Here is a 26,552-nt window from a genome sequence, read left to right on the forward strand (position 1 = left end):
TGGGAGGGGTTGCAGAAGAAACTACCACAGTCTTGGAGACCATGAGACTTAATGATTTCTGCCCAGCGTCTCCTACCTCTGATTTCCTCCCAGCTAGACAGAGTCCTTGACAGTGACAGCCAGAGTGGCGTCCTGTTGGGAGAGTCGGAGTTTACTGCCTGCTCCACTCCTTTGCTGTCCATCAGATACTCAGGGCCCACCTGTGCTGTCCTCGAGCTGCCCCCACCTCCACTGTTTTTGGGAAAGTCTTTGGGGGGCGTTCTTTTTACTTAGTTACTTTCCAGAACCCCCACACTCTGCTGTCTACTCACTGGGCTCTCCCTGAAGTCCCTTTGCTGGTTGTCCCCCCAGCAGGCTTCATCACGCTGGTGTTCTTCAGACCTTGGTCCCTTCTCTTCTCTGTTCACACTCAGACCCTTCAGGACCTCATTTGGCCTCATGGCATTAAATACCATCTATGCACACAGCACTCCCAAATGCGCACCCTAGTTCAGGCCTCCCAGGCAAAGTCTACTCTTGGATTTTTTTTTTTTTTTTTTTTTAGATGGAGTCTCACTCTGTCCCCCACGTTGTAGTGCAGTGGCACGATCTTGGCTCACTGCAACTTCCACCTCCTGGGTTCAAACGATTCTCCTGCCTCAGCCTCCTGAGTAGCTGAGACTATAGGCATGTGCCACCATACCCAGCCAATTTTTAAATTTTTTTTTTTTTTTTTTTTTTTTTGAGACGGAGTTTCGCTCTTGTTACCCAGGCTGGAGTGCAATGGCGCGATCTCGGCTCACCGCAACCTCCGCCTCCTGGGTTCAGGCAATTCTCCTGCCTCAGCCTCCTGAGTAGCTGGGATTACAGGCATGCGCCACCATGCCCAGCTAATTTTTTGTATTTTTAGTAGAGATGGGGTTTCACCACGTTGGCCAGGATGGTCTCGATCTCTTGACCTTGTGATCCACCCGCCTCGGCCTTCCAAAGTGCTGGGATTACAGGCTTGAGCCACCGCGCCTGGCTAATTCCTGATTTTCTTTCTCTCCACTTCCCAACACCCAAATCTGCTGCACCAGCATCTTCCCCACCTCAGGTGAGGAAGGCTTCATCCTCCCCGTTGCTCAGGCCCCAAGCCTTGGGGGCACCCTTGACTCATCTTTCTCCCATAGTCCCTATTCTGTGTGTGAGGAAATCTTGTCTTCACCTTTAAAACAAGTCCAGGGTCTGCCCACATTTCATCACCTCCACTGCCTCCACCTTCTTCTCTTGCCTGCATTATTGCAATTGCCTCTCAGCTGATTTTCCTGATTTTCCCTGGGATCCCTAAAGTCAGTTGTCAACACACCAGCCACAGTATTCTCTTAAAAAAAAAAATACACACACACACACACACACACACACACACACACACAGAGAGAGAGAGAGAGAGAGAGAGAGAGAGAGAAAGAGAGAGAGAGAGAGAGAGACAGAGAGAGAGAGAGAGAGGTAGAGAGACAGAGATATGGGGTCTTGCTATGTGGCCAGGTTGGTCTTGGTCTTGGCCCAAGCAATCCTCCCACCTTGGCCTCCCAAAGTGCTAGGATTACAGGCATGAACCACTATGTCCAGCCCACAGTAACTTTTTTTTTTTTTTTTTTTTTTAAAGCAAGAGTTTTGCTCTGTTGCCCAGGCTGGAGTGCAGTGGCATGATCTCAGATCACTACAACTTCTGCCTCCCGGGTTCAAGCAATTCTCCTGCCTTAGCCTCCCAAGTTGATGGGATTACAGGTGCCTGCCACCACACCCAACTAATTTTTGTATTTTTGTAAAGACGGGGTTTCACCATGTTGGCCAGGCTAGTCTCAAACTCCTGACCTCAAGTGACCCACGCACCTCGGCCTCCCAAAGAGCTGGGATTACAGGTGTGAGCCCTCATGCCTGACCCACAGTATCTTTTTAAAAGGCCTTGGGGTATGCTATGACTGTGCCCTGACCCTGCAGAGCCATTTCCTTTAGACATCCGAGTTCCCTGATGGCCCTCAAGACCCACCTGACCTGACCTCTGAACTCGCTTGTTCCACACTTACTCTCCTTCCCTCCGTCTGCTGTCACCACAAAGGACACTCAGCTGGAGAGCTCCTGCCTGTGGCCTTTGCTTCAGCTGTGCCCTTTACCTGGAAGTGCTTCCCCCAGATGCCACGTGGCTTCCCACACGGCCTGCAAGCCTGCCAGCTTCTGGCTTTATTTTTCCCACAGCACTTCTAACATACTGTATGATTCACTTATTTCTTACATTATTTGTCAGTCTTTTCTTGCTAGAATGCAAACTTCACATGAGAGACAGGCTTTGTCTTTTCTTATTCACTGATGTAGCCCAAACACCCATACAGCACAGGACACCTAGCAAGCCCTTAATAAGTATTTGCTGAATGTAAGTGAAGTCATTTACACTTTTGTATAAATACATGTACCTTCTGCTTTCCCCCAGATAATTTGCCTTCTGTCTTTTCTCTGTAGATTTCTAGAAGGGGTTATTTCTTGTATCACAGTGCACGAGGAAAGGCATTTCGGGGGTTGTGGGTTTTAGTCTTGAAATAACACTGAGTAGACTGAAGACCCACTGGGGGGCAAGGACTCAAGGAGAGAGAAGCCCAAAGAACTGCCTCATGCTCCTCAAAATCAGAGGGGACAGGTGGCAGCCTCCTGGGTGTGACAGAGAGGAAAGGAAGGGACAGCATCTCACCCATGTTCATTATGTGACCACAGCTGGCTCCTCCAAGGACAGGAACAGAGAGACAGGCATGGAGAAATAGACAAGCTACGAGAAAGGGCAGAACCTTCCAACCTTTTGTCTTTTTTTTGGTCTTTTTTTGAGATGGAGTCTCACTCTGTCACCCAGGAGTGCAGTGGCGTGACCTCTGCCTCCCGGGTTCAAGCGATTCTCCTGCCCCAGCCTCCTGAGTAGCTGGGATTACAGGTGCCTGCCAGTATGCTGGCTAATTTTTGTATTTTTAGTAGAGACAGGGTTTCACCATGTTGGTCAGGCTGGTCTTGAACTCCTGACCTTGTGATCAACCCACCTTGGCCTCCCAAAGTGCTGGGATTATAGGCGTGAGCCACCACGTCTGGAACCAACCCTTTTTCTTGGCAGGGTGGGCTTAAGAAGAAAATCAGTCTCTGCATCAGGAAGGTGTCTGGATGCGGCAGGTGGGGCAGAGTTGCTGAGAAGCTGAGAAAATGCACGCTGCAATGAGGGCCCTTCCAAGGCTCTGGTGGGATTTGATGCTTATAGTCTTGTCAGCTTTAAGAAAACGTGCCATTTGCTGTGATTCTTCCCTCTCATTCTAAATATCCACTTTCTATCCTTAACGTTGTATTTGTGAATTTGTATTTTATTTTATTTTGAGACGGAGTCTCACTCTGTCACCCAGGCTGGAATGCAGTGGCGAGATCTCGGCTCACTGTAACTTCCACCTCCCGGGTTCAAGCAATTCTCTGCCTCAGCCTCCTGAGTAGCTGGGATTACAAGAGCCTGTGACCACGTCCGCTAATTTTTGTATTTTTAGTAGAGACGGGGTTTCACTACCTTGGCCAGGCTGATCTTGAACTCCTAATCTTGTGATCCAACCGCCTCTGCCTCCCAAAGTGCTTGGATTACAGGCGCGAGCCACCACACCAGACTGCATTTTTTTTTTTCTTTTTTCTTTTTTTCTTTAGGGCATAAAATTTTTCTGGGGGTTGTATTTTTTTTTTTTTTTAAAGAGGGCTCCTAACTTGTATGCACTCAGCTCCCACAGAACCTGGATGTCACAGGAGGTTGAAGGCTCTGGCCCAGGCTCCCCCGGTGCAATCTGTCACCGAAGCCGGCTGCATTGCTGCATTTCTGAGGGCACCTAATGAGAATCTGATTTCCCTGAGCCAGTTGGGGTGGGGGTGGGGGTCCTATTTTCTTACGTGCATCTCACACTGATCCTTCCCGAGCTGGCAAAGGGTACAGAGATAGGGGACTTGTGAGGTTGGAGCACCCTCTGCTGGGAAAATAGAGGTACAGCCGGGAGTTGCTGCACTGAACCTGGGTTGTTGGACGCAGGTCAGAAAGCAGAGGGGACTCGGACTTAGCTCACAGACAAGCCCCTGTTTGGGGACATGGGCACACTGGAGCACACACACCCCATCTCTGAAATTCACATGTGAACATGCTGCCGTGTGCACTTCCTCCATTTCCATCCCACTGGGAGGAACACTGACGGGAGTAACTGCAGTTCAGTTCTGACACCAACCCTCCTAGAGTTGGCAGCAGACTTTGGTTTCGGGGCTCAGTTCTCCACAAAACTGCCCCTATTTTAGTACCAGGGGCACATAGGGTCCCTAGACCACCTGCAAATTTAAGCATCCCCACTGCTTCTCCAGTTTTGATGAATTGCTGGAATGACTCAAAGCTCGCTGAAAGCACAATACTGTGCTTACCAAATCACAGCTTTATTATAAAGATACAGCTCAGGAACAGGCACATGAAGAGTGACAGAGAGCAAGGACTGGGAGGGAGCACACGGCTTCCATGTCCTCTCTCCACGGAATCAGGGATCGCCAGCCCCTGGCGTCTCAGTGTGTTTACCAACCAGGAAGTTCCACAGAGCCCCAGCGTGCAGAGTGTTTATTGGGGTCCCATTGCCTGTGCTTGACTGACTGAACATTGACCGCATGACAAACTCAATCTCCAGCCCCTTCCCTCATTCCTGGAAGTTGGTTGGCTGAAAGTCCCAACCTTTAATCCTGTGGGTGGCCTATCTGGTGACCAGCCCCTGCCTAAAGTGATGTAGGGGTCCACCCTGAGCCACGTCATTAGCGTAACAAAGATTTTCATCTCTCAGGAAATTCCAAGGGTTTTCGAAGCTCTGTGCCAAGAACCGGGAAGAAGACTGATGATACTCTTTGTCATTAAATGACACATCCACACAGGCACAGGAGTCATGTCTCCAGTAGCCTGGACGCCACAGCATTTAGCCAGTCACTTTGTTTCATCCACAGACTCCCCAGGGTGGTGGCCAAACAAGCCGAAGCCCTCTGAGGGTTCCCCTACTGACCTTCCTTAAAAGGAGCCCCTGGCCCGGGGCAGCCTCACCCCAGCTGCCCTTGGGTTCCCTCCGCTCCATGATGCCTGCTTCCTGAAGAAAAGTTCAAGGCCACTGGGCAGTAACCCATGTTTAGGGCACAGGCTGGCCTTGCCAATCATTGTGTTCTTTTGTTTAAAACTAAACAAAATAAATCCTAAACCTCCACTTGACAAGGCAGGCCTGGTCCCCTGAGGACACCGCAGCTGCCACCACAGTCAGACCCCAGAGGCTGCCATTTGTATCATAAACTTGCAGGCCCGGGACCATGAATGACCCCCTGCACCGGGACCACCACTGCCCCGGACACTCCACTGAGCTTCAGCGCTGCAGCGACCACAGGGAATTCTCTGTGGCCCTTGGTTCTTTGGTGCCAGCTCCTGTATTTGGAGTGGATATCTGGGTAGGCATGATCCAATGTCCCAGCTTGTCCCCGAGACTTGTAAGGTGGGGCATTTTCAGCCGCCAAAAACAAAGTGGGATGTCTGTGTCCTGTTCTTTCAGGCCTGTGACCCTGCGCTGCCACACCACACCCCGCAGTGCTGCTGGCCCCTGGCCTTCCCACCCCGCCCTCCAAGACCCTGGACAGAGTCTTCTGTTTTTATTCGAGCCTGAAGCCGTGGCCTGAGATTGGAACGCCTCCTGTGGAATTGCCAACATCGATTAGTTGGGTGTTTCAAAGACGGCTGCTTAGTTTGGCCCTTCCTGGGCTCTGCTGGTCCCCCAGTCCCCCACACCTCTCCCTCTTAGGAGTGAAACACCGTTGTAAGGAGGGCATGCTTATATTAAGCACTTATGGTATGCCAGGCCTTGGGTTTGGTGTTTCATGTGTGTGATTTTGTTAAATCTTCAGAGTCACGTTCTCCAATGGCTGTCAAGGCCCCACCTGATCTGGCCACGTTCCCTCTGAACTCACTCCCACCACACTCTCCTCCTCTCCATCTGCTCCAGCCACAGAGAACGCACCCCATAGAGGAGGTGGTACCACTATCACTCCCTTTTACAGATGAGCAAACTGTCGGAGAGGCTAAATGAATTGCTCAGTCACAGAAACTGTCATTGGCAAAGCCAAACAGAATTTAAACCCAGAAGTATCAAATGCCAGAATTCACAGGCTTAACCCATTCACAGTTCTAGTGCACAGGTATCCACACTCCTCCCGCTGGACCACACCCAGCACAGCTTCCAAGCCATGCAGAAGTGGGGAGAATGCATCAACCTGCCCTTAGAATTTGGCACAACAAAGCATCATCTCAGCCTTTGCCCCCTTCCATTAGCCAGTCCAGCCTGGCAGAGGGGCAGGGAGGCATCGTGGCTAAGCCCTCAGGGAGCCATAGCCATATTGCCAGGGCCTGGATCTTGGCATTGCTACTTACTGGCTGGGCAAGATGCTTAACTGCTCCATGCCCCCGGTTTCCCTGGCTGCAAAAATGGTTTTTTGTTTTTTGTTTTTTGGGACAAAGTCTTGCTCTGTGGCCAGGCTGGAGTGCAGTGGTGTGATCTTGGCTCAGTGCAACCTCTGCCTCCTGGGTTCAAGCAATTCTCCTGCCTCAGCCTCCCGAGTAGCTGGGATTACAGACATGAGCCACCACACCCAGATAAGTTTTGCATTTTTAGGAGAGACAGGGTTTCACCATGACAGCCAGGATGGTCTCGATCTCTTGACCTCATGATCTGCTCACCTCGGCCTTCCAAAGCACTAGGATTACAGGAGTAAGCCACCATGCCTGGCCTCCAAAATGGGGATTATACAGTGTTCAACATGCAGAATCACCATGAGGATGTGTGGGAAATAGAAAAGTTCCTTTTTAAAGTTTCCTTTCTTGTTAAAGAATAAATCATAAGTGTGCTAATAACTCTTTGTTAAGCTCTAGCCTATGTAGCTGTTAGATATGCCATGCTTACAGGCACGTAGTACATTCTATGTCCTTTAACCAAGGTACCTGTGCTGGACGTGCTCACAGGCATGTCCCGGCTCTCCACGGCTTTTACCTGATTAGAAAAGTTTTAGGTTGTTAGCTAATGGGGTTTTAGTTTAGATTGCGAGGTCTGGCTCCAGCCAACAGAGACCAGATACAGCAGTAAGGATGACCCCAAATGCGTAAGAGATAAATTTGTGTTTTCCTTTGTTCATTGTACTCTTGTGGCACGACGGCTAGTGAGAGTACCCTTCCTGCAGTCCAGGAAGTAAAAACTGCATTGCTGAAAGACGCTTTGTCTCAGTGCTGATTTTTCTTTGTAGCACTGAGCATCTATTTCCAACAGGATGCAAGGCGTGAGTGATGAAGCCGCACTGAGTTGGGTACCAAGGGACAGCAAGCCCAGGGTGCCGTCTCCCCGGGCTGCAGCCTGACCGCCTTCAGAGGCTGGGCCAGTGCCTCAGAGCTGTCTTTGACCTTGACACCCCTTTTGCTCCCACAAGGCCCCTCTACCCCCACGTCATCCTCCATGGGAGAGCTGCAGCCGCTGCAGGGGTCCTCCTGCCTGCCAGCCTCCTGACCTGCCGAGCTGACAAGTGCTTGTGCAGTCTTGCCCTAGTGGAGCAGGACTCCTCTGAGCTCTGCCCAGCTCCAGGGCGGGCTGCCTCGAGGAGGGGAATGCATGTTCATGGAGCTCTTCCCGGGTGCCTGTTTTTCTTCCTCACAAGGGTGGAAGGTGGTCACAATGACACGGAGACTTGGAGTGGTCGGCCCAGGGGTTGGGCTGCTGGGCCTTTCGAAGCGCAGATTCCAAGCTGGCGTTCCTCGGGAGCAGAAGTTTGGGAGGTTAGAGAAAGTGCATTGCAAAGACCTCCCACGTTTAGAAGACAAAGCACAAATCTCCCGAGGACTTTTGGAGCTGACCTGACACCTAGCGGCCGTAAGTGGGAATTACTCTACCTTTGGAAGCTCTGGGCTTATTTGAAAGCGAAGGGGTGGCCCGGAGGGTTTGGGTGGCAGGTGGGGGAGATTTTAACTTCCCTGTACTCTCCATCATTTCCCCAAAGCCACCCAAACAAAAATACGATTTGATAAGAACAATTGCTGCGTTTTCCATTTTATTCAAAAGATGAGAACAAAATCATCTTGAAAAAATGTGTTTTTCTTGATCCATAAACATTACAAATTTGTAACTTGTTCATTACACATTTTGCTATTTCATAACCTCTCCCTGCCCACACATAACCCTCAGGGCTCCACCTGGGCACCCACGTTGATGGGAAACTCAGTTACAAGCAGTGAACTGGACAATTATATGGATTATAACAGATTTAAAAGACAGGATCCCATCCCATTACAGGTGGCTCACACCTGTAATCCCAGAACTTTGAGAGGCTGAGGCAGGCAGATCACTTGAGGCAGGAGTTCAAGACCAACCTGGCCAACATAGGGAAACCCCATCTTCACTAAAAATATAACAAATTAGCTGCGCATTGTGGCGCAAGCCTGTAATCCCAGCTTCTTGGCAGGATGAGGCATGAGAATCTCTTGAATCTGGAGGTTGCAGTTAGCTGTGTTCATGCCACTGCACTCCAACCTGGGTGACAGAGCGAGACTCTGTCTCAAAAAAAGGAGACGTGATCCCAGACGTCAAGGACTTCACTTTATTTGGGGAGATAGAGCAGATATCTACAGAGTACCTTTTTTTTTTTTTTTTTTTTTTTTTTTCCGGAGTTTCACTCTTCTTGCCCAGGCTGGAGTGCAATGGCGCAATCTCAGCTCACTGCAACCTCTGCCTCCCGGGTTCAAGTGAAAGAGATCCTCCTGCCTTGGCCTCTTGAGTAGATGGTATTACAGGTGCCTGCCACCATGCCCAGCTAATTTTTGTATTTTTAGTAGAGACAGGTTTCACCATCTTGGCCAGGCTGTTCTCGAACTCCTGACCTCAGATGATCTGCCTGCCTCAGCTTCCCAAAATGCTGAGATTACAGGCTTGAGCCACTGCACCCAGCCTTTGTGTTTCTTTTTTCTTTTTTTTTTTTTTTTTTTTTCTTGAGACGGAGTTTCGCTCTTGTTACCCAGGCTGGAGTGCAATGGCACCATCTCAGCTCACCGCAACCTCGGCCTCCTGGGTTCAAGCAGTTCTCCTGCCTCAGCCTCCTGAGTAGCTGGGATTACAGGTACATGCCACCATTTTTTGTATTTTTAGTAGAGACGGGGTTTCACCATGTTGACCAGGATGGTCTCGATCTCTCGACCTCGTGATCCAACCGCCTCGGCCTCCCAAAGTGCTGGGATTACAGGCTTAAGCCACCGCGCCGGCGTGTGTTTCTTTATATTCCCTTCATCATCCTCATTTTGACTTCGAGCCCCTAATCCACCAAATTGATGGAAATTCCATTTCAGGAACTTGCTCAGGATGGTGCCAGTGAGCCTCCTTGGTACCCGCTTGTCAGGAGAGGCTCTCTGCCTATTGGTCACTAGTCCACATTGATTATTGCTGGGGGCCTTTTGTTCCAGCCCAGGGGATCCCTGTAAGCTGCTGCTCTGCTGCCCTCATGCTATGTTTGGGGCAAGGGAGCTCTGCCAGGCTGGGAGCCCAGACCAACAGTCAGTCTCCAGGGCACAGCTCAGCTACTTGCTCTGAGGTTCTGCCAGACTTGAAGGCCCCCCTCTCCTCCCAGCAGTGCTGGGGAAGCTCCTCTGAGGGCTGCTGTGATCCACCCTTCTCACCCTTCTCTGTTCTGTTCTCCCAAGTAAGCTTCGGCTGGGGGAAATGGGCACTAGGGAGGGATGAGACTTGCTAGAAACTTCTACCCTGCACCTAAATCTTACAAAGTTTTTTTTTTTTTTTTGAGACGGAATCTCGCTCTGTCACCCAGGCTGGAGTACAGTGGCGAAATCTTGGCTCACTGCAACCTCTGCCTCCTGGGATCAAGCAGTTCTCTGCCTCAGCCTCTCGAGTAGCTGGGATTACAGGCACCCACCACCATGCCTGGCTAATTTTTGTATTTTCGTAGAGATAGGGCTTTCATCATCTTGGCCAGGCTGGTCTTGAACTCCTGACCTCGTGATCCACCCGCCTCAGCCAACCAAACTGCTGGGATTATAGGCGTGAACCACCACTACCGGCAAGGCTAAGATTTTAATAAGGAAGAGAATGGCGGGGGGGGAATATAGCACATGAGTGGGGACATAAATTGTTTCCAATATTCTGCTGCATGTGCAGAGGGGTCTTGGTGTTTACCTCCACCCTTGGTGAAGCCAAGTGAAACCCAGGGGATGGTGACGTAGTTCTTAGACCCTTCTCTGGTGCGCCAAAGCTCCCGAGAGTGCCTGTTCTACCCACCTAGTCGGTGACTGCTGTTCTTGGCCGTTCCTCTTCTTCCTTCGCTAAGTTCTTTCTGTCTCCCCAGTTTCCCAAGGAATTTAAAGGTGAAATGCAGAATGATAGACTCCTAGAATAGACTGGGAAGGCTTTATTACAGCTGCTCCATTTTTAAGGGGAGCCACCCAGGCTCCAAGGTTACGTGGCCAGGATGAGATGCCTGTTCTCTTGGTCTCCCGTCCTGGCTCCCTCCTTGTGACCCCACAGCATTGTTTGCCTCCTAAAGGCCCCTGTGGGTGGGCACGGTGGCTCATGCCTGTAATCCTGGCACTTTGGGAGGCTGATGAGGGTGGATCACCTGAGGTCAGGAGTTTGAGACCAGGCTGGCCAACCTGATGAAACCCCGTCTCTACTAAAAATACAGAATTTTGCTGGCTGTGATGGTGGGTGCCTGTAATCTCAGCTACTCAGGAGGCTGAAGCAGGAGAATCACTTGAACCCGGGAGGCAGAGGTCACAGTGAGCTGAGATCGCACCATTGGACTCCAGTCTGGGTGACAGAGCGAGACTCGGTCTCAAAAAAAAAAAAAAAAAAAAAAAAAACCAAACCCTGCCCTTGCTCCCTCAGCATGTGTTCCCCCTGTCACTGCCTCCCACCAAGGAGGTCTCCCCGGACTGTTTCTAATTGCTATGACGATTGCCCTCGGCCCTGACCTGCTACCTGAGGCTCTTTCCCTGCTGCCTAGCAACCCCATCACGTTCCCAATTGTCTGTGCAGCTCTTAACCAGGCTGCACCAACATGTCCCCTGGTCGTCACTAAAAGCCACAGGTGGTCCCCCAGGTGACGGGCACACCACCAGCAGCCCAGGACGCCCAGAACCAAGCCAGACTTTATTTGCTTGTGTCCAGCCCTGGCCACAGCGTCTGTCCATCGAGATTTTGGCCATCTCTTGGTCTCCTCCCTGCCACCATCCGACTTGCCAGGGCTTCTCTCGCTAAGACTTCTTTCCAGACCAGACTTGTTACTACGGCTTCACTGTCTTGAAGAAACTAGTATGAAAGGTAAGGGAAAGATGCTGAGTGCCCATACAACCTCGTGGCTGATGGGAGAGAATGTTAAGACAGGCTCAAATCCAAAGGAGACCATTTGTAAAGCCATCCCTGGCCCTAGACGTCATGTTGTTAACCATTATATCTCCCCCACTACATACGTGCATGCGCATGCACACACACACACACACACACACACGCATATTAGAAGTCCGTGGGAAAGGCATGCAAATGTGCACCTAAAGTTGTTTGCAAGAGCCTTTGGGGAGGCAGAGTGAACTATGGAGGGAGATAAAAATAAATCTTCATTTTTTTCTTTGCTATACTTCTGTGGGTTTAGAATTTTTACGAGACATTATTTGTAACTTTAAAGATGAAAAGGATTCATGCAACAATAAAAATTAAAACTCTAGGCCAGGCATGGTGGCTCACATCTGTAATCCCAGCACTTTGAGGGGCTGAGGTGGGCGGATCACCTGAGGTCGGGAGCTCGAGATTCGCCTGACCAACACGGTGAAACCCCATCTCTACTAAAAATACAAAAATTAGCCAGGCGTGGTGATGGGTGCCTGCAATCCCAGCTACTTGGGAGGCTGAAGCAGGAGAATTACTTGAACTGGGAGGCAGAGGTTGCAGTGAGCCAGTATCTCGCCATTGCACTCCCGCCTGGGCGACAGAGTGAGGCTCCATCTCAAAATAAATAAATAAATAAATAAATAAATAAAAAATTAAAACTCTGTTCTCAGCTCTTCAATCAGAGCTGATAAAGTGCAGTGTGAGCCAGGTGCAGTGGCTAACGCCTATAATCCTAGCACTTTGGGAGGCCGAGGTATGTGGATCAGGAGTTCGAGACCAGCCTGATGAACATGGAGAAACCCCGCCTGTACTAAAAATACAAAATTAGCCGGGCGTGGTGACGCACGCCTGTGATCCCAGCTACTCAGGAGGCTGAGGCAAGAGACTCGTTTGAACCCAGGAGGCAGAGGTAGCAGTGAGCCGAGATCGAGCCATTGCAATCCAGCCTGGGCAGCAAGAGCGAAACACTGTCTCAAAAAACACATAATAAAATAAAAATAAAATTTAAAAAACAGTGGCAGTGTGTGATTTGAGGGGCAATTTGAGGTGGCCCCAAGGGCCCCCTGCTCAGATGCTGAGACTCAGGGACCTAGACACCAGTTCTGGCTCTCAATGGTCACGTGACCTTGCCTGCAAACCTGGAGACTTGGCTGGGCATGGAACCTGGTCTGGAACCTCTGAAATGGGCACTTGGCATTAGCTTCCCCAGGAACAGGAGGTGCCATTTTAGGTAGAGGGGCAGGTGAGGAGGCATGGGACAGGCCACTGAGCAGCACAAGAGCGGGAGGCATGATGGTAGCAGGCAGGCCTGAGCCACCCTTGGGGCGCCCTTGCTGGATGCCAGTGTCACCACCGAGTGACACCCCATGCCAGCCCCTGCGTGCAATTCCCCCACTCACTCCTTACAACCGCCTCCCAGGGGCCGCAGTTATCTCCCCATTTTGAAGGGAGAGGAGCCCCACGCACAGCCGCAGCCTTGTTCAGCAGAGTGCGGCTTGCAGCTGGGTGGGGCTGCCTTTCCTGTCTGCATCATGGTTTCTTCACGTGGAGGATGCTGAGTGGGGCAGGGCTGGAGGGGGCGGGGCCGCGTCCGGCAGAAGCGCCTAAGAACATAGGCCAGCCACAGAGCCACCGAGACGGAGGGGAGCCCAGCTGCAGGCTCGTGCTTGGCCCGGGGGCCTCTGTGTCCTGCGCCTGGGCTAAGAGGTCTAGCACAGTGAGAGACAGAACAGCTGTGGACTCCTCAGGCCTGGAGTCATGGCCAGAGCTTCGAGAACTCGGCTGCTTTCCCTCCGTCACTCCACTCTCCCTCCCTCCCTCCCACTCTCCCTCCCTTCCTTCCTTCTCTCCCTCCCTCTTTCTTTCTTTCTTTCTTTCTTTCTTTCTTCTTTCTTCGAGACAGGGTCTCACTTTGTCACCCAGGCTGGAGTGCAGTGGTGCAATCTCGACTCACTGCAGCCTCTGCCTCCTGGGCTCAAGTGATCCCCTTACTTCAGCCTCCCAAGTAGCTGGGACTTCAGGCATGCACCGCCATGCTCGGCTAATGTGGTTTTGGTTTTTAGAAGAGACGGGGGTCTCGCCGTCTTGCCTAGGCTTGTCTCGAACTCCTGGGCTCAAGGGATCCTCCTGTTTCAGCCTCCCCAAGTGCAGAGATGACAGACATGAGCTATAGCGTCTAGGGAACCTGGCTTCTTTGCTGCACTTACTAGAGCTCTGTTTCATCACTTGCTAAGTGGGTGAAGGCAGCACTGTCATGGGGTACCATGAGGCTGCAGAATGTGCTTGTCTGGCAAGTGGGAGAGGGTGGGCACGTGGTGGGCTTGGTGTGGGTTGCTTACTGGCATCACCACCATCACGGACCTTCCCTCTCTCTTCAAGGAGTTTGGCCTAAGATACAATATCCCTCGCTTGCCAACTGATGGCAGAGCGGAGACACCTGTAGTCCCTAATGCACCGTGTGCCTCTGCCCTCTGTCTAGGTCTCTGTCTTGCCAGACTGGGCTGCAGCATTGCTGCCTCCTCTTTGGGCTGCAGGGGCCCCTGGCACACACACCTATGGCTCCTCTCACCCCACTGGGGCCTAAAGATCCTTTGCCAACCCTCTTCCTGGGCTGTGAGTGTGGGCTCCGGCTCCTCCCGCTGGCTTCCCCCAGCCTCCAGCCCAGCAGCGCTGGATTGGGCTCAAGTTTTGCTAAAGAAGTGAACTGGGAATGAGAAAGAGGGTAGGCAGTGCGGCCTGGCCTTGGCATGCAGGGAACAGGCGGGTGGGTGAGGCTCCAAGTAAGAAAGTGTAGACAGGGCGGCGGGAGGAGCTCCCATCAACCCAGCCAGGGCTGTGCAGGGAACAGGGAGCGTCACGGGGCCTTGGCTGACCTGAAGTTCACCATGCCTGTCTTCTCATCCAGCCTCTTTATCACCTCTCTGACCTGGTACTGGTTCAGAGGGACCTTGTTTTGCTGAGGAGGAGGATAGACATGTGCAATTAATAAAACTCTGTTCACCCCCACCTTGGGCACCTCCCCACTGCCTCTCACACATGCACGCACGCTCCTCACTCCTCCTGGGACCGCAGATGGTGACTGATCGAGAGCTCAGGGGAAACTGATTCTGTAGCATGGAGGGGCTGGAGAAAGCTCCTCATCCATGCATCATTGTTCAGATTCCAAAGGGCTTCCCTTTTTGGGGGGCAATAAGGGAGGAGGAGATCAGAGTCAGGTGGAGCGAGTGGCCGGGGGAGGGGACAGGACTCTCCTTTGCAGCCTGTGAAGTTCATTCTCATTCCCTGCCATTGGGTCCCGGCCAGCCTCTTCACCTCTGGCCTGGGCACTGGGCACCAACTGTCTTATCCGTCCCTGCCCAGGCCCCCGGGAACTTCTCCTCTGGAGTCCTATTCCTACAGGGTACAGTTCTCTCCTCGGATGCTCCCTTCAGGTATGCATTACGGGGGCTTTTGGCACCTTTATGACATGAGGAGTGAGAGGAATGTGGGATTTCAGGCAAAATGACAGGCCCAAGGTGGAACTATTGGGACTTCGGGATGTGATCTCCTCTCACTTCCTTTATTATCTGCCCAGTAGTGAAATGCAATGGGGAGAAAGATCTCCAGATAGAACATGCATCTCTGGGTGGTATCTCGGGTCATCAGTGGCATCAAGCCACGGGACAGGAATGACTTCAGCAGGGGTTGGGGGAGGTCTTGGGCTCCCCTCTGGGCCTGGAGAAATGAGGGGAGTGTCCCACGGCCAGTCCCAGGAAGCTCTAGGAAGTGCTCACAAGCTCTTTGGCTCCTCCCCCTCCTCTCTCCCTCTCTCTGACACACATACACACACACACTCCCGCTCGCACGCAGCCTGAGGCCATAGGACCCAGCATACCTCTATCATCACTTTCTGGAACTCGCCTACAGACATCCTCATTGTCCCAGTAGGGTTCAGGCTCTTGAAGAAGTCCTCCACTGCGATTTTGTGCTGGTCTGCATAGCTCTGAGAGAAGCAGGAGAGACCAGGAGCAAACACTTGGCTTGCTTGCTTTTTTTTTTTTTTTAATTATTGTACTTTAGGTTCTGGGGTCCATGTGCAGATCATGCAGGATTGCTGCACAGGTACATACGTGGCAAGGTGGCTTGCTGCCTCCATCCCCCGGTCACCTATATCTGGCATTTCTCCCCATGTTATCCCTCCCCAACCTCCTCACCCCCTGCTGTCCCTCCCTAGCCCTCCTCCACGGACCCCAGTATATGATGCTCCCCTCCCTGTGCTTGTGTTCTCATTGTTCAACGCCCGCCTATGAGCGAGAACATGTGGTGTTTGGTTGCCTGTTAAAACACTTGGCTTTCTAAAGTTGATCACAGCTCCCCCTTCCCTTGCCCAAAGGCCGGCCCACGCTTCCAGGGGGCTGAGAAGGGCAGAAGGCCAAGGTGAGGCGCCTGCGTCTCCCGGGTGTTGGCCGTCCCCTAGGACCAAGAGCCGAGTGCAGGCCTGCCAGGCCTGGCAAGGGTGCATGCCGTGATGCCTCTTGTGTGCTCACAGGCTTCTAGGAGCCCCTTGGCACCGCCCAGATGCTCCCTCCATTCCTAAGGTGGAAGGACGGAGGTCAAGGCTGTTCAGGTACCTCAGTGTCAAGGGGATGGGGGCAGTGATCCTATCTACCTATGTGATCTGTTAACACTGGTATAGACGGTATGCTGTGGATAGCAGGTGGTTGGTCGGAGATCAGTAGGTTAAACCACAGCTGCATAATATGATCATGGCTCTATGAATTCCTAGGATTCTCACAGTTTCACATCAATGCTCATATGGAAACGTACTTTGTCAGACTATTTTTAAAACAGTATCTTTTTTTTTGAGAGGAAGTCTCGCTCTATTGCAGGCTGGAGTGCAGTGGTGTGATCTTGGCTCACTGCAAACTCTGCCCCAGGTTCAAGTGATTCTCTTGTCTCAGCTTCCCGAGTAGCTGGGATTACAGGCATCTGCTACCACGCCTGGCTAATTTTTGTATTTTCAGTAGAGACGGGGTTACACCATGTTGGCCAGGCTGGTCTCAAACTCCTGACCTCAAGTGATCTGCCCACCTCAGCCTCCCAAAGTCCTGGGATTATAGGTGTGAGCTACTGCACCTGGCCTTATAATATTCTTTTGGGTCCTTTTTAATTATCCGTTTGTTTCTCTTCCCCCTGCCACCCCCCAGCCCCTACTCTCAGAAACCCCAGACAAGGTCTTGTTGTATCGATAGCTATTCCTGGCAACGTACTGCTCACTGAGCATTTCCTCAGGGCTCAGCCCTGGGACCTTTGCTCTTTGCTCCCCACACTTCTTCTGGAGCACATGGCCTCTCACCCTTCCAGAGTGACCTCCAGAGCTACACTTCCAGTCCTCTATCCTCAACAGCTGCTGGACACCCCACAGGCACCTCAATCAACACAGCCAAAGTACATCTTGTCCCCCGATCTTGCACACTGCTGTTGAGAGCTATGGCAGATGCTGTGGGTGAGCCCTCGGCACCCGCTGCTGTTTCTTCACAGCGGGCTTCTCTTCCATGCAGAGGCTGCGAAGCTGAAAGTGACATTCCCCAAGCCCCCTTGCAGCTGGGGGTCAGAATGGGATGGCCTTTGCCAAGCACCTGCCTGAGATGTAAGTGTGAGGCTTGTGTCTGATTTGAGAGAGGCAGGTGGCGGGCAGCAGCGGTGGCTGCTTCCTGACTGAGCGGGGGATCCTGCAATCACGCAGCTTGTTGATCACAGCAGAAGCAGCACCCTCTTGGCAACCCAGTTGGGGTGTTTTGAGAGCCATTTCTGGAATCTAACAGGAGTCTGTTTATTCAGCTGTCCTGACTTGTATGTGGTCTCTCTCCTGTAATAAACCCCCGTGTGCTTTACATAGATGGAGTAAATTCTGTGGCCAGCAACTAAGAACCTTGCCCAGCTAAGGTGGTGCTGCTAAGACCCCACACAGCCCTGCCCTGGAGGAGTTCACAGGGTTGCAATCAAATGGCGAAGGTGAAGCCAGGCCAGGTGCAGTGGCTCAAGCCTATAATCCGCTTTGGGAACACTTTGGGAGGCTGAGATGGACGAATCGCCTGAGGTCAAGCGTTCAAGACCAGCCTGTCCAACACGGCAAAACCCCGTCTCTACTGAAAATACAAAAATTAGCCAGGCATGGTGGCACATGCCTGTAGTCCCAGCTACTCGGGAGGCTGAGGCAGGAGGATCACTTGAACTCGGGAGGCGGAGATTGCAGTGAGCAGAGATCGCGCTACTGCGCACTCCAGCCTGGGCAATACAGGGAGACTCTGTCTCAAAAAAAAAAAAAAAAAAGAAAAGAAAAGAAAAGAAAGAGTGAAGCCAAGGGCTGCGGGAACACACAGCAAGGGTGTTCACTCTTGACCATGGAATCCAAGAAGAGTTTCCCTAGGAAGTGACATTTGAGTAGAGACCTGAGAAGAATGGGTAGGAATGAGCGAGACACAGAGGCAAGAGAAAACGTGTTCCAGGTGGAAGGGCCTGTCCTGCAGGTACACAGACCTGCAGAGAAGAGAGAGCTGAGGCAAATGGGGTCGGGGAGCAATCCAGCGGCTGAAACGTGGAGAGGCAGGAAGGGCCAGGGAGCAGGCACCTTCCCTCTCTGCACTTTCCTGCCTCTGGCAATCTTTCTTTTAGTTCCTTGGGCTGGACTTCTTGAGTTATCTTTGGGTTTTTCTCATCATCGCAGGCCTTTCTAACTCAACACACACACACCCACATGCATGCGATACGCACCCCCATGTACTCAACCATTCTCCAAGTCCTGGAGATGTTTCCATAATGACAGCTCTTACATCTGCCTTTCAATTCCATTACTGTTCTCAGCCAAGCCATCATTCCACATCTAGAGTGCTGCAATAGTTTGCCTGTTGGCTTTCCTACTCTTTTTTTTTTTTTTTTTAACTTCTTCAGTTCACTCCCCACTGCTGGAACCCCTCAATCCTGCTGGATTCACATCACATCCACTGCCCAACAGTTCTCTCCGGCTCCCTGTTCCTGATAGAATCAAACCCGAACTCAAACCTAAAATCTGACGGCAGCGCCTTGCAGCCCAGCCTCTGTTGCTATCCCTCTTGGGGTCCTCTGTGAACCTGGAGTCATGTGTTTGTGTCCCCTGAACATGTTGCATGAGGTTCCAGCTCGGCACCTTTGCTGGCGGGAGTCTGTCCCTGGAACACCCACTCACCCTTGTGGCTCACCTGAATCTCTGACGTTCTTTTTTTTTTTTTTTTTTTTTTTTTTTAAATAAGACAGGGTTTCACCATGTTGGTCAGGCTGGTCTTGAACTCCCGACCTCAGGTGATCCACCTGCCTTGGTTTCCAAAGTGCTTGGATTACAGGCGTGAGCCACCACGCCCGGCCAAATCTCTGAAGTTCTTCAAGGCCCTTACCCAATCCCATCTCTGCCAGGAAATCATCCTTTTCTGGTTGCCAAATCCTGCATTGATCTCTTATTTGGATTCCGACTACATTTTCTGCCTCCGTCACTTATTTATTATTTATCATATGACACTTTTTTTTTTTTTTTTTTTTTTGAGACAGAGTCTCACTCTGTTGCCCAGGCTGGAGTGCAGTGGCACAATTTCAGCTCACTGCAGCCTCCGTCTCCAGGCTTCAAGCGATTCTTGCACCTCAGCCTCCCAAGTAGCTGGGATGATAGGCACCCACCACCACACCTGGCTAATTTTTGTACTTTTAGTAGAGATGGAGTTTCATCATGTTGGCCAGGCTGGTCTTGAACTCCTGACCTCAAGTGATCTGCCCACTTTGGCTTCCCAAAGTGCTGGGATTACAGGTGTGAGCCACTGCGCCTGGCCACATGGAACTGTCTATAGTCTGTGGGTCATCCCTGCAGCCATCCCATCTTTCCAGCCAGACTGTTGGTCCCCTGAGGGGAGGACTATGCTTGACTCTGAATGTCTTGTTTGGTCTCCAAGATTCATTTTCTGTACATCCTTAAAACAAGAGGTAGGATCCCCACTTTGCCTCAGATAGCTCCATTCCTGCTTCCTAGAGTGCCCTCTCCCCTCACAGAACACATTTGCTTTTGGTTCCATCTGAAGTCATCTTACTCATACAAATACTTGGCCTTTAGATTTTTTTACATAACGATTTTCATGTGGGAGCTCTTTTATTTAGTTCTGGAAACTGAGACACAGAGCAGACCCATCAGGGGCAGAAAGCAGCCAGGGACACCTGCGAAACATGCACTGGCAGAATGCCATCCCCATGCCCGGTCCCCAGATAGCAACCCCTCTTTGGCCAGCAGTAGGCTCCCGGCCCCCACCGCAGGGTGAGAGGCCTGCAGTAGAAACACCAGAGCAGGGTCTGGGCACTGGTCTGTGAGACAATGGGATTAGAAGAGCAATCACATCCCTTTCAGCTCTAATATCCTGTGATTTTGCATTTCCACCGTTACATCTGCCTCCTGTGATGGCCAGAGCTAATCTAAGAAAAGATGAGTCAGGGGCAAGTTACCATTAGAAACAAAAGACTCGAGTGTCTCTCTTTGGCTGAAGCTGCCAAATAGCTGTCCTGACCACAGGGATGTCTTGACATTCTTACCAGCTGTTGGAAAGAACAGCTTTACATCTGCCTCCTGTGACTGCCAGAGCTAATCTGAGAAAAGATGAGCTCGGGGCAAGTTACCATTAGAAACAAAGGACTGAAGTGCTGAAGCTGCCAAATAGCTGATCTGACCACGGGGATGTCTTGACATCCTGACCAGCTGTTGGAAAGAAACTGTGTCTATAATAAGCAGGTGCTCATTATTATTATTATCATTTCTGAGACGGAGTTTCAGTCTTGTTGCCCAGGCTGGAGTGCAATGGCACGATCTTGGCTCAGCGCAACCTCTGCCTCCTGGGTTCAAGCAATTCTCCTGCCTCAGCCTCCCAAGTAGCTGGGATTACAGGCATGCACCACTACACCCAGGTAATTTTGTATTTTTAGTAGAGACGGGTTTCTCCATGTTGGTCAGGCTGTTCTTGAATTCCCAACCTCAGGTGATCTGCCCACCGCAGCCTCCCAAAGTGCTGGAATTACAGGTGTGAGCCACCGCGCCTGGCCAAGCGGGTGCTTATTCTAGACCAGGCATCCTTCTAAGCACTTCATGCATTTTACATAATTTGATCTTCCAAGCAACCCTACTGAGGTGGCTACTGTTGTGCCCATTCTGCAGGTGAAAAGAAGTGACCCAGAGAGCTTCAGTGACTTGCCCTTGGTTATACGTTAGCAGGTGGAGAAACCTGGGTGGGAGAATCCATCCTGTCTACTCACCCCCTTCAGCTAGGTCTCAGCTCTTCCCTTCCTCTGGGGATTAGGAAGCACTGCTGAGGGATCCAGTAGCCACAGAGAATATTCCATGTCTGCAGTCCAAAGCACTGAGACATTCCTTATCAGAGAGGGTTGTACAGACGCTGTTGGGAGGGAAGTCTGGAAGCTGATTTGGAGCCAAAGATCAGCTTTCTCTAGGGCTCCCCAGAGGCCCTGAGAGGAAGGCAGGAGCTCACCTGGATCAGTTTCATGGGGTTTGTCAACAAGGAGATGGTGTTCTTGGCAGAGGGGCCTTGTACTCCCTTGAATACCACGTCCAGCTGCGGGTGAACAGCATACACTCCGTCCAACATTTTCATGAACTGCTCGGACACCAGCACGTTCTGTGGCAGGGAGAGAGGGGACCCATGATGACGAGGACACTGCTATCGTGCCTGCCCAACCAGTGCACCCTCCCCCTTCCAGCCAAGCCGAAGTCAGGAAGTTTTGTCTTTTCCAGTTCGTTCTCAGTGCTGCTTCTGAACTGAGATAGTTTGGGTGTTTTAGAGCTTGTGAATTGACTTGTAAGCTTCCCGTGTAATTCTGATGGGATGTTTTTGTTGAGTACTGGTGGCTTGTCACCTGCTGCCAGCTCAGCTCTGCTCTCAGATGGCATCTGCATATGACAGATGTGATACAGCTATCGAGTGGCAAGATGGTCCTTAAACAAAAGCCCTGAAGTGTCCATGTCTGCATGAGTGTTGTTCTTCAGAGAAAGTGCCTGGAAGAGGATCTCTGATTTCATTAAGTGACCCGGAACAAACCGGAAACTTGCCCTTCTGGAAGTGCCCTCAGAACTGGTTTGTAGGACATGGGAGAAAACGTGTCCTGTGAAATAGTGTTTCATGAAACCTGGGCTCCACCAGTTGGTCACCCTGCTTTATTCCGCAGATGTGGAGTACATTTTTTGCCCTTCCAAGGAATTAAACACCTGCTTAAGGGCAGGAGGCTTTCTAGCTATTCTAGAGAAAGTTCTAGGTGCATCTACAAAAACAGGAATTTCTATACTGTTCAGAGTTATGGTGGCATTGTTGACAAAAGGGAAGGAGAAGGCTAATTAAGGCCGGGCAAAATGGCTCACACCTGCAATCCAGCATTTTGGGAGGCTGAGGGGGCGGGGATCACTTGAGGTCAGGAATTTGAGACTAGCCTGGCCAGCATGGTGAAACCCCGTCTCTATTAAAAATACAAAAAAAGTAGCCAGGTTTGGTGATGGGCGCTTGCAATCCCAGCTACTCGGAAGACCAAGGCAGGAGAATCATTTGAACCTGGGAGGCAGAGGTTGCAGTGAGCCGAGATTATGCCACTGCACTCCAGCCTGGATGACAGAGTGAGTCTCCGTCTCAAAGAAACAAACAAACAAACAAACAAAAAGCTAATTCAGACCTATTTGTTCTGGTAGGCTTGTTAAGGGCTAATGTAGTCACAGCTTACAGGTTTATGGGCCGTCTAGGGCCGACATAGCATCATTTCTTATGTTCTCTCAAACACACCAAGGCACTGCCTGGTTCCATGCCTTCTAACCTGTATTGCCAGGGAGAGGAAAATACACATGCCAACAAAATCTGAATCTGCAGTAGAGACTCAGGGCAGTGAAGGCAGCATCCTGGAGTGCAGATTCAGAACTGGAGCATGAGGATGGGGAAAGGGAGGAAGACCCAGGAGTACAAGAAGGGCCTGGGGCAGGGAGGATGGGTGAAATCACAAAACGAAAGGAAAAGCAGCTCTGTTTGACAATGTCTCCAAATCTGTAGCAAGTAGAAACCCATATTGTATTAATTGTTCAGTTCTAAGGAATTTGGGTTTAAATATTCAAAATGCCATCACTGGAGGCTGAATGTGGTGGCTCACGCCTGTAATCGCAGCACTTTGGGAGGCTGAGGTGGCTGGATCACTTGAGGTCGGGATTTTGAGACCAGCCTGGCCAACATGGTGAAACCCCGTCTCTTCTGAAAACACAAAAATTAGCTGGACGTCGTGATGTGTGCCTGTAGTCCCAGCTACTTGGGAGGCTGAGGCAGAAGAATCGCTTGAATCTGAGAGGTGGAGGTTGCAGTGAACTGAGATTGTGCCACTGTACTCCAGCGTGGAGACAGAGTGAGACATCATCTCAAAAAAAAAAAAAAAAAAAAAAAAGAGCTGGCATATATAAAATCACTTCGGGAAAAAAACGAGTATAAAATGGTAGATAAGTATAGGCTATTATCAGATGCCACCTGTATACTGATTCAGGCAAGAATTTCCGGCAGGATCTGAAGTCACCTCCTGGGGCTTTCCTCCTTTATCAAGAAATTTTCACCAGCAAATACTGCTCTGGGTATAACAGGCCAACTCATGAAATGAAAATAAATTTAGTATGTGTTTTAATATCCAGATTCTACAAATTTTGTGATTCCGGAACCATTCTGGGACCCAGGGCCATTCATTAGCAAAGCTGATGTTAAAGAATTCTGTTTTGGAGTCCTCCTGCTTTTCTTTTTGGCATTTTCTTATCTCTACTCTCAGGTGTTCATGGCCTGGGTTTCCAGCATCTGGTAAATTATTTCTCACTATGATGTTACTGACTAAATAGCTACTCTTCCTAAAAGGATCCCTGGAGAGAGCAGAGTTGTAACAAAAGAAATGACTCTTTCATGGAGCACTTGTATGAGGGTCTGTGAGGGATAAAGCTGTTGGCTCCGGCCAACAGAGAGTATCAAGTGCACAGGGTCACCGGCATGCACGCAGATGCAAACAACTACCATTTGATCACTTACAGAAATATCAAGCTCTTCCATCCTGGATTTGGGGTTCCTCTTGATAGACAGGATAAGTAAAAGGGCCCCATCCACACTTATGGGATTCAGGAAAAGCTATAGAGGGAGAATCAAGACAAGAGGAGGCTGAAATGGGAGGAGAGGCTGGCCCAGAGCACAGCTTCTCCAGCTCAACAAATCACAACCTCTGTCTCACACTCAGACTTCTCTGTAAGTACTTATCTCCTTGTCCATCTGTTTGTTTATCCATCTGTCTGCCTATCTCACTGCTCATCCATCCATTCATCCATCCACTTGTCCATCTGCTGATCCATCCACCTGTCATCCATCCACCCATTCATTCATCCGTCTACCCACCATTTATCCATCCCACTGCTCTCCCATCCATCTATCCATCCATCCACCATCTGTTCATCTCACTGCTCATCCATCCAACCATCTATCCATCCATTCACCCACCTGTCTACTCATCCATCTCACTGCTTATCCATCCATCTGTCCATCTGTCCATCCATCCATCCACCCATCCATCTACCAATTTATTCATCTCACTGCTCTCCCCTCCATGAATACATCCATCCACCCACCCACCCATCTGTCCATGTCATTGGTCATCCACCCAACATTTGTCTGTTCATCCACTTGTCCATCTACTCATCCATCCACCTCACATCCATCCACCTCTCATCAATCCACCCACACATCTGTCCATCTAACTGTTCATTCATTCAACCATCTAACTATCCATCATTCATCTACCTGTCCGTCTACTCATCCATTCACCTGTCATCCATCCATTCATCCATCCATCCACCCATCCATCCATCTGTTAATCACTCCTCATCCATCCAGCCAACACATATTAATTAAAGGCTTGCATATGCCAGCCTCTGGACTAAGCACTGAGGGATGCATAGGCAGACATGGCAAGGTTTCTGCCCTCAGGTAGCTTAACACTGTAACTGCGGGAGACAGGCAAACAAGCCAATAGCATCAGAAGTGTGTTGACAGCAGAGACAGAGGTACATATGGGTACTGCAGGAGCAAGGAAAGGAGCATGCAGCATAGAGCAGGGGACCATGGAGCTAAGCCTTGCAGGACTAATGAGGATTAGTGAGGTCCGAGGAAGGGGAGCAACACCAGAGGAAGAAATAAGATTCAAAGAAGAAAAGAGTAGGCAAGTGCAAAGGCATAGGGGTGTGAAACAGCATGAGATGTTGGCGAGCAGAAGCAGAGAGAATGAGCCCACAGAGTTGGGATGGGCCACATCATGGAGAACCTTATAGGCATGGAGAAGGAACAAGGACATTATCCCAGGGGTGCTCGGAGCTGCTGAAGCATGGATAGAAGTTAACGGAAGGGACTCTGGAGGCTGGTGGCTCTGCTTACCAGCTGCCTAGCCTTGCATTAATTCCCTGACCACTTTGTACTTACCACCTGTGGCTGCTCTAAGGACTTACCATATTAACTCAGGCAAAGCATTGAAATGAGTGCCTTGTAGGCAGTATGCAGTCAATGAACAATAGTTCTTATTATTGAAGGCTTTCAGCTAAGTGGCTTCATCATGAGACAGTCAAAACTCTTACTGAGTAACTAGAATGTGTTAGCTGTTTCCCAGGCTCTGATGTACTCCTTTGAGACAATGCAGACTGGAGCCCTGACCTCATGGAGCTCAGCATCTAGAATCCTTTGCTGGACTCACTTCCCAATGGGACTTCCTCATTTTTCCAAGCTTAGGGGAAGGGGCACCAGGGCTAGATGTGGAGACCCCTAGATAATTCCTGTAACAGGCTGGTCGTGGTGCCTCATGCCTGTAATCCAAGCACTTTGGAGGCCAAGGTGGGTGGATCACCTGAGGTTGGGAGTTCAAGAGCAGCCTGACCATCACGGTGAAACCCCGCCTTTAATTAAAAAAAAAAAAAAAGATAATTCCTGTAACAAAGTTGATGTGGTCTCCATGGTGGCCAAACTAAGAGTTTTGTCTTAAACTCTTCTCTTTTACTTCTAAAACCTTTTAGAAAATTGAAATGTATTCATTATATATGGTCATTGTGGAAAAATGAGAAAAGTGGTAAAAAATGGTTTGAACCTTGTATACCCACAAAACAGCAAAGACCCTCTTGCCATTTTGCTGAGGCGATTGCGTAGTCTTTTAAAATTCAGGTTCTCAGACTGTCCCTGTCTTCCTCAGCCACCGGGGCTGAGCCACCCACAGCCTGGGTCAGTCTCTGTCTGGGTGGGTCCCACTCCACCCCAGCTGGGACTCCAAGATCTCCTGGTCCCTGGATGGCCAGTCTGTTTGGTCTGGTGTCACTGTGCTCCTTCTGCCTGTCGGAATCTGGCTTCCTCCTGTCTCCTTAGCACCTGCTCATGTTGTCCTCTCAGAGGGCAGCCCCCTCCTCACTGGCTCCTCACTGCTTTCCTTCTTCAAGGGTCTTGCCTCACATCTGTGGTCCCTCCAACCACCCTCACCTCCTGAGGGAGTCTGAGTTGCCATGGAAAACCGGGTAGAGTGGGCTTCATTCTGCCTCTTGCTACTTGTGTGGCTCAAGCAAGTCGCACAGCCTGTTTTCTCATCTGACAAGTGGGGCTAACAGAACTGCACTACCAGGTTAGGCTATGAGTAGTGAGAGTGGGCTCTCGGCAGGAGCCCCAGAAAGGGGGGCGGTTCATATAAGTCCTCATCTTTCATCTGTTTTCCAACTGCTCAATAGCATCTATGTTATAAATTAGCGTCTACAAATAAATTAATTTAAAATGAAATATGTATTTATTAATTCATTTAATGAATATTCACTGGGTTACTACATGCTCAATACTATGCTAGGTATGAGGGACTACGTATGAGAGGTTTAATGATGGGCAAAACCAAACACAGTCTTCGTTCTTTTTTATGAGATGGAGTCTTGCTCTGTTGCCCAGGCTGGAGTGCAATGGTGCGGTCTCAGCTCACTGTAACCTCCGCCTTCCAGGTTCAAGTGATTCTCCTGCCTCAGCCTCCCAAGTAGCTGGGATTACA

The 26,552-nt window shown here is 50.5% G+C and overlaps 1 protein-coding gene across 2 annotated transcripts in view; it reads right to left on the reverse strand.

The window, feature by feature from the left end:
- Window positions 1-8,302: 8,302 nt before the first annotated feature.
- Window positions 8,303-26,552, reverse strand: part of LRRC74A (leucine rich repeat containing 74A) — a 44,982-nt gene continuing 26,732 nt past the window's right edge. For both annotated transcript variants that reach the window (XM_039469117.2, XM_039469116.2), the window contains 5 exons: window positions 23,534-23,629; window positions 20,975-21,121; window positions 15,319-15,426; window positions 14,318-14,400; window positions 8,303-11,369 (listed from right to left, as the gene is read on the reverse strand). In XM_039469117.2, the coding sequence (XP_039325051.1) occupies window positions 11,345-11,369; window positions 14,318-14,400; window positions 15,319-15,426; window positions 20,975-21,121; window positions 23,534-23,629 (459 nt within the window). In that variant the 3' untranslated portion in view covers window positions 8,303-11,344. The remainder of the gene's footprint in view (window positions 11,370-14,317; window positions 14,401-15,318; window positions 15,427-20,974; window positions 21,122-23,533; window positions 23,630-26,552) is intronic.

The sequence above is a fragment of the Saimiri boliviensis genome, chromosome 2, assembly GCF_048565385.1.
Source record: "Saimiri boliviensis isolate mSaiBol1 chromosome 2, mSaiBol1.pri, whole genome shotgun sequence".
NCBI classification, from domain to species: domain Eukaryota; kingdom Metazoa; phylum Chordata; class Mammalia; order Primates; family Cebidae; genus Saimiri; species Saimiri boliviensis.